Source organism: Scyliorhinus canicula, chromosome 14, assembly GCF_902713615.1.
Source record: "Scyliorhinus canicula chromosome 14, sScyCan1.1, whole genome shotgun sequence".
NCBI classification, from domain to species: Eukaryota; Metazoa; Chordata; class Chondrichthyes; order Carcharhiniformes; family Scyliorhinidae; genus Scyliorhinus; species Scyliorhinus canicula.
Genome location: NC_052159.1, coordinates 22,673,559 through 22,688,131, shown reverse-complemented (window position 1 = coordinate 22,688,131; position 14,573 = coordinate 22,673,559). Strand labels below are relative to the sequence as shown.

General features: G+C 48.6%; 1 protein-coding gene across 1 annotated transcript in view; it reads left to right on the top strand.

Annotated features, from left to right (window-relative positions):
- Nucleotides 1–13,919, top strand: part of LOC119977067 (gamma-aminobutyric acid receptor subunit gamma-3) — an 825,027-nt gene extending 811,108 nt beyond the window's left edge. The window contains exons 9-10 of the mRNA XM_038817636.1: nucleotides 10,008–10,142; nucleotides 13,062–13,919. Of these exons, the coding sequence (XP_038673564.1) occupies nucleotides 10,008–10,142; nucleotides 13,062–13,340 (414 nt within the window). The 3' untranslated portion in view covers nucleotides 13,341–13,919. The remainder of the gene's footprint in view (nucleotides 1–10,007; nucleotides 10,143–13,061) is intronic.
- Nucleotides 13,920–14,573: the final 654 nt, after the last annotated feature.

The following is a 14,573-nucleotide window of genomic DNA, read 5'->3' as shown; positions in this document are numbered from 1 at the left end:
GGAGAGGCTTTCATGAGAAGAAACAGAAAGGGTTTCATTAGCCACGCGCGTGGTTCGCAGTGGTGGTGGGGAGGTTGTGAAGAAAGGATTGGGGGGGGTGGGGGTTGAAGGGAGAGGGGGGTGTAGGTCGTTGACCTTTTTCCGGCACTGGAGGCCAGTCCTCCTGGTCACACTCCCGGTGCTCACAGCTGCCGCCACCTCGTCCCAGGCAGCACTGACTGCCCTGTGACTGACTCTCTGGAACAGGACATCGTTCCTGGCCTCCACTGCGACTCGGAGCCTCCCCAGATCTGCATCCCTGAATCTTGGAGCCGGTCTCCTGGGTGACATTGTTGCGAGCTGGCTGGGGTTTGCTCAGAAAGTGCTTCTTAAGTGCTGCTCGACCTGGTTAGCGGGGGGCTGGTGAACGCGGTGCTGGCGAATTAGCTGGTGAGCCTTCATTTGCGAGAAGCACGTGGGGCCCCGTTAAGTGGCCCAATTAATGGTGAATAGCATTGCCTGCCTCGCTGGGCCGAGTGCCAGGAATCCGTGGCAGTTCCCGCTCGCTACCGGAGAATCGCGCCCTTAATCTCCTAAATGGAGAATTCCAGCCGAGATCTCACAAGCAAGCCTCCCATTTTCTGATTCTTGTGGTTTTTGCATCTATCATGCATTTGCCTAGCAACAGCAGTGAAATAAATTTAACAAAGCATAATGGGATGGGACCTGCCCAGCAACAGGTAGAAATCTGCCTAGAGACAGCCGTCGCCAGTATTCAAAATGGCTGGTTGAGATTTGTCTCTCCCAGTAATGAGATTAGAAAGCAGTTCAGATAAGAATCAGATGTAAATAGATTATGAGTCGAAACAGTTTACCTAGATGATTGGAAAGATCAATGAGGTATACATAAGATAATGTCCAGAATCAACAAATTTGATTGGGGCAGGCAGCCAAATACACATAGGGCCAAATCAATGTGGAACAAACGTATAATTAACCAGAACCTCAGAAGGAAGGCAGGCCAGTTAACACCAAGCAGGCAAAAACAGACAAGCCAGTTTCCAGCTAATAGCCTTAGAACCAGGGCAGTGCAGAAAACCTTCATAAAGGCAGTTCAAATAACTTTGCCTGGACCAGGACAAGATGTTTCCCAGACTTGAATATCATCCTTCTATTGTGTGGCAATTATAAGCTGGTTTAATTTATAGATTTAATTAATTTGGATGTTATTTGGAGAAGTCTTAAAGAGTCCAGGGATCACAGGTATATATTGGAACAAAGGGGCCATGCTACATGTGTGTGTTTAGTAATCTTAATTAACCTTAATTGTTGCAGAGTACAGTAGTCCTGCTCGCGTGTATTTTTTCTTTACTTTAATAAATCGTCTTTAATAATCTTTCGACGGCCACTGGGCTGCTTCTCCTCACTGGGGATTCACTTGACTCCTCACACCAAAACAGACCTGTACACCCCCATGAACCAGTGCTCCAAGCTGGGACACCCTCGTAGGTAACATCAGCATGCTTCACGACTGCGCGTTTTGTGCACATGTGGCGAAAGCAGGTGCAAAATCACAACCATTGTTTTGAGTCCATATGGCTCTTCTTCAGAGCTAAATAGGGGGGAAAATGTGAAGAATTTTATACTGTTTAAGAGGGATTACTGTTTAAAAATAAGTCGTCGCCCATGGTCCTGATGCTGGAGAGCTAACAGGACCATGCCTGCCATCCTGATTGGATGGCGAGCACACCCTCTACCCACCAATTGGCCAAAACAAAAACAAAAAATGCATTGGGTGAGTCGAATGTGGGAGTGGGGACCGGGAAATGATCCCAGCATCTGGGTGCCAACCCCAAAACAAAAATTCTGCCCATCAAATCTGAGTTGGGACCTGCTATTTGCCCTTCTCGAATCCTTCCATGCTCTGGTGTCTAAGAATGTCCCAGACGGCTTCTTCCATAGGAACCAAAAGCATGTGATGTGTGAACATGGGTGGTACGATAGCACAGTGTTTAGCACAGTTGTTTCACAGCGGCAGGGTCCCAGATTTGATTCTCGCTTGGGTCACTGTCTGTGCAAAGTCTGCGTGGGTTTCCTCCCGGTGCTCCAGTTTCCTCCCACAAATCCTGAAAGACATAGAAATAGAACAAACAGTGCAGGCCATTCGGCCCATCGAGTCTGCACCGACCCATTTAACCCTCACTTCCACCCTATCCCCGTAACCCACTAACCCCACCTAACCTTTAATGGGCACTAAGGCAATTTATCTTGGCCAATCCACCTAACCTGCACGTCTTTGGACTGTGGGAGGAAACCGGAGCACCCGGAGGAAACCCACGCTGACACGGGGAGAACGTGCAAACTCCGCACAGACAGTGACCCAGCGGGGAAATCAAACCTGGGACCCTGACGCTGTGAAGCCATAGTGCTATCCACTTGTGCTACCGTGCTGCCCACAGCCGTGCTTGTTAGGTGAATTGGACATTCTGAATTCTCCCTCTGTGTACCCGAACAGACGCCGGAGTGTGGCGACCAGGGACTTTTCACAGTAACTTCATTGCAGTGATACTGAAAGCCTACTTGTGACAATAATAAAGATTATGATTATTATTCATATTTCTCTAATTTAAATCCATCTTCTTTAATGTTGTCTCGCAACCAGCGAAGTACTCTTGAAATACTGTAACTTGCGAGAGCATATTTACACATATGTGCCCAATCTGCAGGGTCAGTTACTACTTCCAAGGGTCAGTTAATGACCTGCTGCATCTTAACTTGATGTCCTGCTGAAGCATGAGTGCGCATGAATTACAATGAAAGAGCTGAAAGCTGTAGGAGGGCTGGCCATGATAGAACGGTTCGTGTTTATTGAGTGGGCAGGCAACTTATTGCAGCACAATTTTGCACCTTTGATGTGGTAAATGGCATTGCCCATGGGTCGTACTTTTCCACCTGAGTTGAGATGTTCGTTCACAGGGGCGCGTCAGTTCATGTAGGTACTGTACTCTACACGCCATTGCTTCAGGTTCTCATTTCCTCATGTCCTCGAAACGCATCCTGGAGTTCCAAACCATAGAGCCTTCCCTGTGAAGTATTATCATCCTTATTTAAGGAAGGATGTAAATGCACTAGAAGCAGTTCAGAGAAGGTTTACCAGCCTAATACCTGGAATGGCCAGATTGTCTTATGAGGAAAGATTGGAATTGCTAGGCCTGTATCCACTGATACGCTAATCAGGAGACTTAGGCGTCACACACACAGGGGGAAAAATCCCAATTTATAAAGGGTACACCCCCTCCAATGGAGCTCCCCAGAGGGTCACTCTGGCCCATGTGGCAGTGCCAGGGGCAGTACCAGGTGCTGGGACATGTCCATCCCTCCCCCCGGGGGCGATACCTAACCTGTACGCCCGACAGGTTCACTTCACCTGGTTCGTGTTTTTTTAAAAAGCAGTTGTCAAGCAATGTGACATCATGTCAACGAGGAGGTAATTCCAAGTGTGGGGGGATAATATGGCGGTGATGCCCACTAATTCTTTGGAATTGTATCGAAATGAGGTTCCTGACCCTCCAGGGTGGGGACCTCGTTACGTCACTGGTGCGGGGCGGGGGTATCAGGAAATGAGGGGCTGGATTATTTGCTTTGTGACGCCAGAAGAGGGAATCCTGATTGGCGGAGAATCGCGTGTCATGGAAAAAAATCTGTGTTGCACCCGGCAGCAATTCTTACGTCATGCTCCCGTCCCTCGCTGTCGGCAATAACGATGTTTGCATCCCACGTCGGCAGATCCAGGCTGAACCGTCATTAGCATGGATTTTAATATCATCAGCGGCTTTAACGCTTGATGCTCCAACCCCCAGTGATGCTACGCCGCTCTTAGGCGTACTTTTCGTGGGCGCGAATTAGTGCAAGTATCAACAAGCGGGGACTGGGCACCCTGGCTGCAGAAGAGAATCCGGAGGCTAAGAAAAGTCTGAAAAAGCTTCAAAAACTGTCGGTCTTGCTGGGGACTGGTTGCCCGGGCCGGGGGAAAGTAGTGGGAAAGATTTGGTGTCAAGTCTATGGACTCGAGGTGTCCCTCTCAAGATCGGGGTAGCCTGGGGAGGGGGAGGGGGGGGGGGGTCAGACCCCCATTGCTGCAGTCTGTCTTTTAAATGCACCCCTCCGGTGCTACTTACAGGCTCCTGGCTGCTCACACTGCTGAGTGCTGCCTGCGTCCAGTTAATGCTCAGAGAGCCTTTGGTCATCTGGGAGCCCACCCAGGCCCTCAAACCCCAGCGGTATCAGCAAGGGGATGGGTGTGCCCAAGCTCAATCAGTGGCCCATTAGCTGTTGGTGCTGCCCCACTGCAGAGGAAGCAGGGGATTAGCAGAGCTCATTCCAATCGCCTGCACCATGACCTTTGGAACTCTCCCTGATTCTCTGCCCCTCTCCGGATAGAGGCCTCACCAGCGACCCCCATACCTCAGCATCACCATCTATTTCCTCCTGGTGAGATTGCTGCCGCTTATTGGCTCTGCCACCAGCTCGCGCTGTTCAAGAGGGCGGGCTTGAGTCTGCGGCCCACCCTTTGGAAGAGGGTGTCTCTCCTCTCCTCACTGGCATGGAACTGTTCATCCACCTCGGATGTCCAAACTCAGGGGCCAAGTCTTCTCTGAGACATCAACATGGCTGCAACGTATGTTGTCAAATGAGAGCTAAAAAACAGCACCATCTGCCAGGCTCCTTGGCATTAATTCTTGCCCCAGTGGTTACAGCGCCTGCTGGGCTGGGAATTGCTCCCAATTCGTGCCAACAGAGGCTGGCCCATTTCCATGCCCTGACTCGCTTATCGAATAAAATCCCCACAGAAGTGCGAATCACGAGCTATTCAGTCCCAGCGGGAACACTTATGGTGCGTTTCTCAAGCCTTGTCCCGTAAGCAAAATTGGGGTCTCGCTGTAGCGTGGCGAGAAACAAATTATCACCACTTAAGCCCTATTTTCATACGGGAGCCACCCCATATCTTACGGCCTCTCGTCATACAGCAGCCTCCCCAACAATATGTCACACTGGGGCCGATTAGTACTCCTTTTGAAAAACGTGAACCTGGCGGAAGGGCTTCTGTGGGGATCTGAGGAGGTGAGTAGCCATCTTTGCTCACACGGATCATATGTATCTGTTTCGGGGTTGACCCTTGTCCCTGCCTATCTGCCCCACCATAACCCCCAAAGAGTGCCGAGACTTCTGCCGTGCGGCTGAAGGCTATTGTTAATAGGGAATTGGCAATCGTGGTTTAATGAGCACTTCACACATCCCAAGTGGATTCCCGTGGGTGAGTGGGCCATGTAGCATGTGGGAGACATTGCCTAGGATCCCAATCTGGACACAGTGCCTGAACACTGCAGGAGGCAACAATACACAGGCAGCAGCCAACATCCAAACACCCAGGGTATGGGACACATCTCCGGGGACATGTCCACGGCCGGAGGGGGGTGAGTGCCACTGGAGAGGGTGGATGCCTGTAGAGACGGACCAAGGGTTCGGAGGTCAGCATGCATTGTGGTAGAAAGTGACAGGCATCATACTCAATGTGTGCAAGGGTGTTTATTGTATGTAACAATTCCCCACTTTTCTGATGGTGCCCCCTCCCTTGGTGCCTTCAGTGATGTCTATGTGCTTTGCCTTCCTAGCTCTATCGCTATGCCAAGGTGTGTCCCCAGGATGCACATCAGAGGTGGAGGAGCTAGCTGCTTACCATGTCCCGTAGCCTTCGATGCCTCTGGCGGGCGTCCTCTGGGGCTGGAGGGCCCCAGCTCACTTGTCGGCAGCACATGCACAGCCGTGCCACCCTGTTCTGGGTGCTGGCTACGAGATGCGGCCTCATCAGCGGGGTGGAACTCGGGAGAGCTGGTGGCCACTACTGCCATTCCATGCGATGGGTCCAGATTGGCACTCAGCGCCCCCTCCTCCCAGTCGGTGCCCATAGGGCCCTGGGGTTCACCTTCGCATGGAGGGGCAGCTGGTTCGAGCCTCGGCTACTCCTGCATCATCTAGCTCTGCCAGCCCTGGCGGCTCCCCATGGTCTGCATCATCGTGTCGACACCCTTGGCGATGCTCCTCAGTAATTGGGCCACGCTCGACCATTCCCATCTGAGAGAAGTTCATGCCCTGCAGAACCTCATCAAGGTCAGCCTGGTACTGGGTCGCATCCCCCAGTGAGGCGGACATTCTGTCGAGGCCCTCAGCCATGGCCGTCACCGACTGCGCGACGCCTTCGACACCTTCATTAATCGGTGCCGATGTTGTGCACCAGGCTCCCCACTGCGGTCACCAACCTGGCAGTGTTGGCCTCAGTGCCACGCATTTCCAGTGACCTCGCCTGTGCCTATAGCCTCTGGGACTCCTACAGTTGGCCATTGGTCTGCTGGTGTGTCACTGACACCCCCCTCTGAATGTCCTGAGCGCTCCCTATCGTTTCATCGGCTCCGGGATTACCTCTTCCACAGGCTCAGCATCAGGCTGGGGCCCAGCTGGGTCCTGGGATCCAGCAGCCCTCTGACTGCTGTCTTGCCTGGAGATTCCTGTCTCCACGTGATGTACATCAGTAGCAGTGTAGTTCTCACCAGATTATGCCCGGGAAGCCTGGCCACTAACATTTCCCACCGAGGTGCATGTACCTGCGCTGGTGGAGGGTGGGGATGAAACCTCTGATGCCTCGATTGTGTCTTCCTCGGAGATCCCCTCCGAGCTGGTCTCCTGGGAGGCTGAAGAGGGGGTCACCCTGGATGGACCGTCGCTGTCGATTAGAGGACCTGTGGGAAAATGGACATGTGGTCAGTGGGAGGGATGGGTCAGTCAGTAAGGCAATCACAACTCACATTTGACTGATCCAGGTGGGTCCCAGTGGTTCCTCCCCTCTGTGGCATCCGCCAGCCTCTGCGTTGGTGACCGCTTTGTTCTCGGTCAACCAGTCACCTCCAGGGCCCGTTCTCGAAGGTGGTGAGGATTCTTATGTCTGGCACCCCACCGCCAGTCTGGGCCCTCTTCCTGGGAGAGGCTTTCATGAGAAGAAACAGAAAGGGTTTCATTAGCCACGCGCGTGGTTCGCAATGGTGGTGGGGGTTTGTGAAGAAAGGATTGGGGGGGGGGGTTGAAGGGAGAGGGGGGTGTAGGTCATTGACCTTTTTCCGGCACTGGAGGCCAGTCCTCCTGGTCACACTCCCGGTGCTCATAGCTGCCGCCACCTCGTCCCAGGCAGCACTGACTGCCCTGTCACTGACTCTCTGGAACAGGACATCGTTCCTGGCCTCCACTGCGACTCGGAGCCTCCCCAGATCTGCATCCCTGAATCTTGGAGCCGGTCTCCTGGGTGACATTGTTGCGAGCTGGCTGGGGTTTGCTCAGCAAGTGCTTCTTAAGTGCTGCTCGACCTGGTTAGCGGGGGGCTGGTGAACGCGGTGCTGGCGAATTAGCTGGTGAGCCTTCATTTGCGAGAAGCACGTGGGGCCCCGTTAAGTGGCCCAATTAATGGTGAATAGCATTGCCTGCCTCGCTGGGCCGAGTGCCAGGAATCCGTGGCAGTTCCCGCTCGCTACCGGAGAATCGCGCCCTTAATCTCCTAAATGGAGAATTCCAGCCGAGATCTCACAAGCAAGCCTCCCATTTTCTGATTCTTGTGGTTTTTGCATCTATCATGCATTTGCCTAGCAACAGCAGTGAAATAAATTTAACAAAGCATAATGGGATGGGACCTGCCCAGCAACAGGTAGAAATCTGCCTAGAGACAGCCGTCGCCAGTATTCAAAATGGCTGGTTGAGATTTGTCTCTCCCAGTAATGAGATTAGAAAGCAGTTCAGATAAGAATCAGATGTAAATAGATTATGAGTCGAAACAGTTTACCTAGATGATTGGAAAGATCAATGAGGTATACATAAGATAATGTCCAGAATCAACAAATTTGATCGGGGCAGGCAGCCAAATACACATAGGGCCAAATCAATGTGGAACAAACGTATAATTAACCAGAACCTCAGAAGGAAGGCAGGCCAGTTAACACCTAGCAGGCAGAAACAGACAAGCCAGTTTCCAGCTAATAGCCTTAGAACGAGGGCAGTGCAGAAAACCTTCATAAAGGCTGTTCAAATAACTTCGCCTGGACCAGGACAAGATGTTTCCCAGACTTGATTATCATCCTTCTATTGTGTGGCAATTATAAGCTGGTTTAATTTTTAGATTTAATTAATTTGGATGTTATTTGGGGAAGTCTTAAAGAGTCCAGGGATCACAGGTATATATTGGAACAAAGGGGCCATGCTACATGTGTGTGTTTAGTAATCTTAATTAACCTTAATTGTTGCAGAGTACAGTAGTCCTGCTCGCGTGTATTTATTTTTTCTTTACTTTAATAAATCGTCTTTAATAATCTTTCGACGGCCACTGGGCTGCTTCTCCTCACTGGGGATTCACTTGACTCCTCACACCAAAACAGACCTGTGCACCCCCATGAACCAGTGCTCCAATCTGGGACACCCTCGTAGGTAACATCAGCATGCTTCTCGACTGCGCGTTTTGTGCACATGTGGCGAAAGCAGGTGCAAAATCACAACCATTGTTTTGAGTCCATATGGCTCTTCTTCAGAGCTAAATAGGGGGGAAAATGTGATGAATTTTATACTGTTCAAGAGGGATTACTGTTTAAAAATAAGTCGTCGCCCATTTATGACAGAAATGTGGAGAATTTTCTTCTCAGAGGCTGTCGAATCTTCGGAACTCCCTTCCTCAAAGGGCAGTGGAAGCGGAGCCTTTGACTATTTTTAAGGCAGACCTCGATAGATTCTTGATAAACAAGAGAGTGAAGGGTTTTCGGGGGTAACAGGAGGTTCCAGTCAGATCAGCCATGATTTCATTGAATGACGGAGCAGGCTCGAAGGGCGGAGTGGCCTACTCCTGCTCCTGCCGCGTATGTACCCTCCTCACGCATCACTGAATCTAATTTACCAGCCATTAAAAAGATGCTGCACTATCCCATCACCTGGCCCCAGACTCAATGTAGGGGGATCACTTTCTTCTTTATTTGACTGATGGATTCTCACCTCCTGCCGACCTGGCAAAGGCTGAGAGATGTTTGAAGAAAATTAAGTCAGAGCGAGGGAGGCACAGAGCGAGAAAAGGCCCGAACGTGACGAGGAATGGGTGATAAGTCAGGACGGACTGCAGGGGTAAATGAGCAAACCTACCCAGGCACTATGGTGCAGGTCAGGGCAAGAAGGACAAGAGGAAACCCTCAGTCTATATGCTGTAAGTTCCCTGTCAAATAACTGGAACCTGGAGCTCGTATGAAATCAGCCTGTTAGGAATAATAATGGTGAGAGTTATGAAATCTGAGGGGCAGCACTGTGTTCAGTGAGCGACAGAGGTGGAATTGATTTTTTTGCTTTTATTATTTTATTTTCATGAACAGCACCCACGGTGCATGGATCTCTGTGCTGGAAACAGGACCAGCATTTACCTCACAGTTAGGTTCCAGTCACCTTGTTAAATATTTTTTGAACAGTCACGTGAAATCTTTTCATTCCGCACTTGCTTTAGTAATCATAGCGGATTTGCCTAGCATCAGCTTGTGACCTGATTGGAGGGTCGTGAAAGAAAGGAGCTAAACATTACTTGGCTCAAAACATTTCTGTCCAAGTAAGGTTAATATTGCTTGCTGCTTTTAAGTACCATCGTTTAAGTACCTGCACCGTACGGACATCTGCGGGTCATGAGTGCAGCTCAGCATCACCTTCTCAAAGGCAATTTGGGATGGGCAATATGCTGGCTGAGACAGCAATGCCCACATCCCGTGAAAATGCCACAGCAACGTTCGGTAAGGGCAGATCGGTGGAGATCATAAGGTTGCTGTTGGCGGTGCTTCTGGTGCTTGTTTTGTGAAACAGTGTGTTTAACCACGGCAATGCTGTTATTAGTTCTGATAATTGTACTGACGATTGCTCACATTTATTGCAATATTTTACCTGTCCATGGAAACTTTGTTTTGCATTCCCAGCATCCGGATGCGACCCTCAGCTGCAGAGTTAAGTCTAATTCTCACTGTCATGGGTTCCCAAGTCAGTATGAGCAAGATTGGAAAGGGGAGCGCAGACGTGATTGGTTCTTCACCCAACAAAAAGGATCCCAAGAGGTACTTATCTAAAAAAAATATTCCAGCTTTGATTCAAAATGCAGACATCTGTAGTCATCTAACAAGCCAGGGTCCAAAACGAAAAATGATAGGGTGACATCGGTGAATGAAGGCATCTGTTCAGGTGGATGCATGAAATACACGTCTGGTCAATAACCTAATGCTTCACATTTGAACGGAGTGAAGGATGTGATGGGCAGCTGGGTGGCAATTGAGAGAGAAATTTCATTGGGTTGACAAGCCTGGCGATGCCAACCAACTGACTCAGGTTAAGGCTTAAATATGTCTCTTTCCTTAATGAATCGGTCAGACTTATGGGGCGGGATTCTCCCGCAATTGGCGGGACGGCCAACGTGGGGGCTCTCCCCGGGGCCGGATCCCAAGACGCTCCCCCCCCCCCACTCCCCACCGAGGACTCCACTTGACGGCCTAGCAGCCAGGTCCAGCCGTGTCGGACTGTGTCCATTACACGCCGGTGGGACTGGCCAGGAACTGATGGCCGCTCAGCCCATCAGTGCCCAGATAATTGCGGGGGGGGCGGGCGCTGCCAACGGCGCCCGACTGGCGTAAACCCTGCCCGAAATCCGGTGCTGGTGAAGACGACAGCTGGCGTCGGAGCGGCGGGGCGGGATTCACGCCGCCCCCAGAGATTCTCCGACCCGGCGGGGCGTCGGAGAATCCCGCTCATGATACTTCTCCCTCCACGATTACCCTGAGTCACCACCTGTCGAGTTGTTTTGTCCTGCCCCTGACCCTTCACTGATGGCTGTTTGCACCCTGAGACTGACTTGCACATTTCTTTAGAACTTCCATTGGGGTTTAGGAGAGGGATATTGATTTTGACTTTCCACGATGGCGTACATCAGGCAGTGTAGATTCAAAATATGTCTGTCCCAATACTCATTCTACTAACTGATTCAAACGACAGCATTGGTAATAATCTTTTTTGAAAGGAATTTAGTGTACCCAATTCTTCTTTTTTCCAATTATGGAGCAATTTAGCGTGGCCAATCCACCTACCCTGCACATCTTTGGGTTGTGGAGGTGTGACCCACGCAGATACGGGGAAAATGTGCAAAATCCACACGACAGTGACGCAGGCCGGGATCGAACCCAGGTCCTGAGCGCCGTGAGGCAGCAGTGCTAACCACTCCGCCACGTGCCGCCCTCAACATTGGCAATAATCGTGAAGCAATCCATGACAAGCACTCTCCCAGTAAACTGACTGAGCGGATTTGAATTAAAAAGGAGGAAAAGATAGTGAAAGAAAAATCAAATCACAAACGGCGAACTAATTCTGAATCATATGGCCCCACACAGAGATGCTCGCTTTCCAAGCATTAAGCTAAGCCACTGCTCTGCTCTGTAATGGTGGCTTGCTTTGCCTTTAAGTGAATGAAGATAATCTGAATAAATATCATTCTTGTGATTCCATACTCTTGTCAAGAGTGCCATTGATTGAGAGGCACGTGTGTCATAGATGGGGCTACAAAATTAGGCTCCCAATCTGCAAACGGTACTCCTCATCAGCACAGCTCCCGGCTGACAGAACCAACTTGAAAAATCGTGCCCCTTACGCACCTAATTTAAGCAATGGCATTGGAAAGGGGGAAAAAACAATTTGCTTTTAATGTGGAATAAAAAGTCAAAACGTTGTGCAGAAGGGACAACATCTTCAGCCTCCAGGAAAATGCTTTACTTATTTAAGGCATTAAGAACACAAGAAATTTGAGCAGGAGCAGACCACAAGGCCTATCGAGCCCACTCCGCCATTCAATACGATCATGGATGATCTTGCGCTTCAACTCGATTTTTCTGCCTGCTTCCCTGGAAGACCAAAAGACTGTCCGTTCCAGCCTTAAATGTGTTCAACAATATAGCATCCACAACTCTCTGGGGCAGAGAGTTCCAAAGATTCACAACCCATTGAGTGAAGTAATTTCTCTTCATCTCAGTCCTAAATGATCAGCCCCTTATCCTGAGACCCTGAATTTTAGATTCCCCGACCAGCAGAAACAATCTCTCAGTCTCTCCCCTATCAAGCCTCTTCAGGATTTTGTCGGTTTCAATGAGATCGCCTCTCATTCTTCCGAGCACCAGAGAATGTAAGCCCAATTGGCCTAACCTTGCAAGGGGAGATGGTGGCGTAGTGGTAACATCATCGGAATAGCAATCCAAGAAAATTCTCCGAGGGTATGGGTTCAAATCCCACCACAGCCGCTGGTGGAATTTGAATTTGGTCCATAACTAACCTGCAATGGAAATTATCATTGTTGGGTTCAGTGATGCCCATTAGGGAAGGAAATCTGCCATCTTTACCTGGTCTGGCCTACATGTGACTCCAGCAATATAGTTGACTCTTAACTGCTATCTGCGATGGTCTAGCAAGCCACTTAGTTCAAGGGGCAATTAGGGACGCCCACATCCCACAAAAGAATAAAAAATAAATTGTTGGGACCACCAACTCAGTGAACATTCGCTGGACCGTCTCCAATACAAATATTTCCTTTCTTAAGTGTGAAGACCGACACTGCACACAATATTCCAGATTGCACCAAAGCCCTGTATAAATTCTCAAAATGCCTTATAAATCATAATGCTACATGTTGTTTGAGTAGAATGCACTTTGAGTGTGTTGCAAGTAGTGCAATTGCCATTGCTTTCCTCTGTTGGTAATAAAATAAGGTAATAAAATAAATATTTGGAGCAATATAACTGAAAGCACTCGAGGAAATGGTCAGGATTGAAGCAGGTGTTTCTCATAGGATACATCCACCTCCAAATTGCTCAGCTTTTCCGGATGGAATATACATGTTAATGCTGCTCGTAATTACAGTTTGTGAGAAGTATTTTGGTAAGGGTAGCTTGTATCCTATTGCCAGTTATTAAAAATAAATCTCATTTCTCTCTTCATCCTAGAACTATTCTGTACTGAACCTGGGACCTGCCTCTTCAGTTATTACCATAAACAATTCTATGTATTGGCAGGACTTTGAGGAAGCCTGCGTATATGAATGCCTCGATGGTAAAGACTGCCAGAGCTTCTTCTGCTGTTACAAGGAATGTAGATCAGGCTCGTGGCGCAAAGGACGGATCCATGTAGACATATTGAAATTAGACACATATTCACGTGTGTTTTTTCCTACAACGTTTTTGCTATTTAATCTTGTCTACTGGGTTGGATACCTTTACCTTTAAGCTCCTGCCTGTAGCAGTGAAAACTTCCGCCGTCGACACCTGTCCTGTAACTTTGATATATCTCTGGATGTTGTCAGAAAGGTGAAGTTACCTGGGATGAAGTAACAGCATTTGGTTCTTTCTTTTCCATTTCTTTAATATATACAAACTGCAAATTCAAAACAGAATGGTGGAAGGAAGAAGATGCGGAAAGTGTACATAAAGCTGACGAGGCATCTCTCCAAGGTCATCTGGTGAAATCTTTTTTGAAAATCTTGAAGAGAATAGACCGGTCTTATTGACGCAACAAACTGTATTCTCGATTTTGCACCCAGCAGCAATTTTAGAGTAACTATTCACAGGTTTGTTGGATAGTCAGAAAAGCCTCGATTTTTAAATAGTTGCATGAAGAAAAGTAAAGAGATAGCTAAGAGCAAACTAGACTGAAGCATATTCCTCTTACAAAGCTAATTAGAATAAATTAAGGCACTTCCGGCCATAGCAACCCAAGAGAAAAAAAAATTCTAAATTAAAGGCGATTCATGCGAACCTATTTCTATTTGACAAGATGGATTAAATCCAGAGATGCAGACAGGTCTTTGGAAGAATTGAAAAGTTTTCTTTGGGGGTGGGGGGGGGGAGGGAAGGTGGAATTGAGACTGATGTGTATATGCAATGTCGTTTCATTAATTGAAATTTCAAAACCGTGTTGGGTGAACAAAGTGTTTAGACTGTTTGGAAAATTGTTCAGCACTTCATATTTTTTATGTGGGGTTTCTTTGATGTTAGAGGTGACTGAGATAAACTAGCTGAAAATATTGATGAAACATTAGGTAGCTACAAGGTGGTGCATTCTCCATTCATTCACCCTTCACAATGATCACAATTCTGTTTAGCCCTTTGAGGACTGAGTTAGTATTTGTGTACCCAAGTTTTAAAAAAAAATAAATCACCAACTCTAAGTTTTATGTTTTGGCTAATTCCCATCTACAAACTCCTCCAGCGACATGTTTGCCTATCTCACCCAGGGGCAAAATAGGGGTGTTCCCACACTACTAAAGTGTATCTTCTGGTCGGTCAAATGGGTGGCATCCAATGTATCTATGGAGGTACCTGCAAATGTAACCAATCAATCCACTTGAACAGGCAAGTAGAAAATAGGGAAGATAATTCAGTAAATCCTCCTTTGTAGCTTCACTAAAATTAATGTGACTTCATATATATCATGATGTGGAGATGCCGGCGTTGGACTGG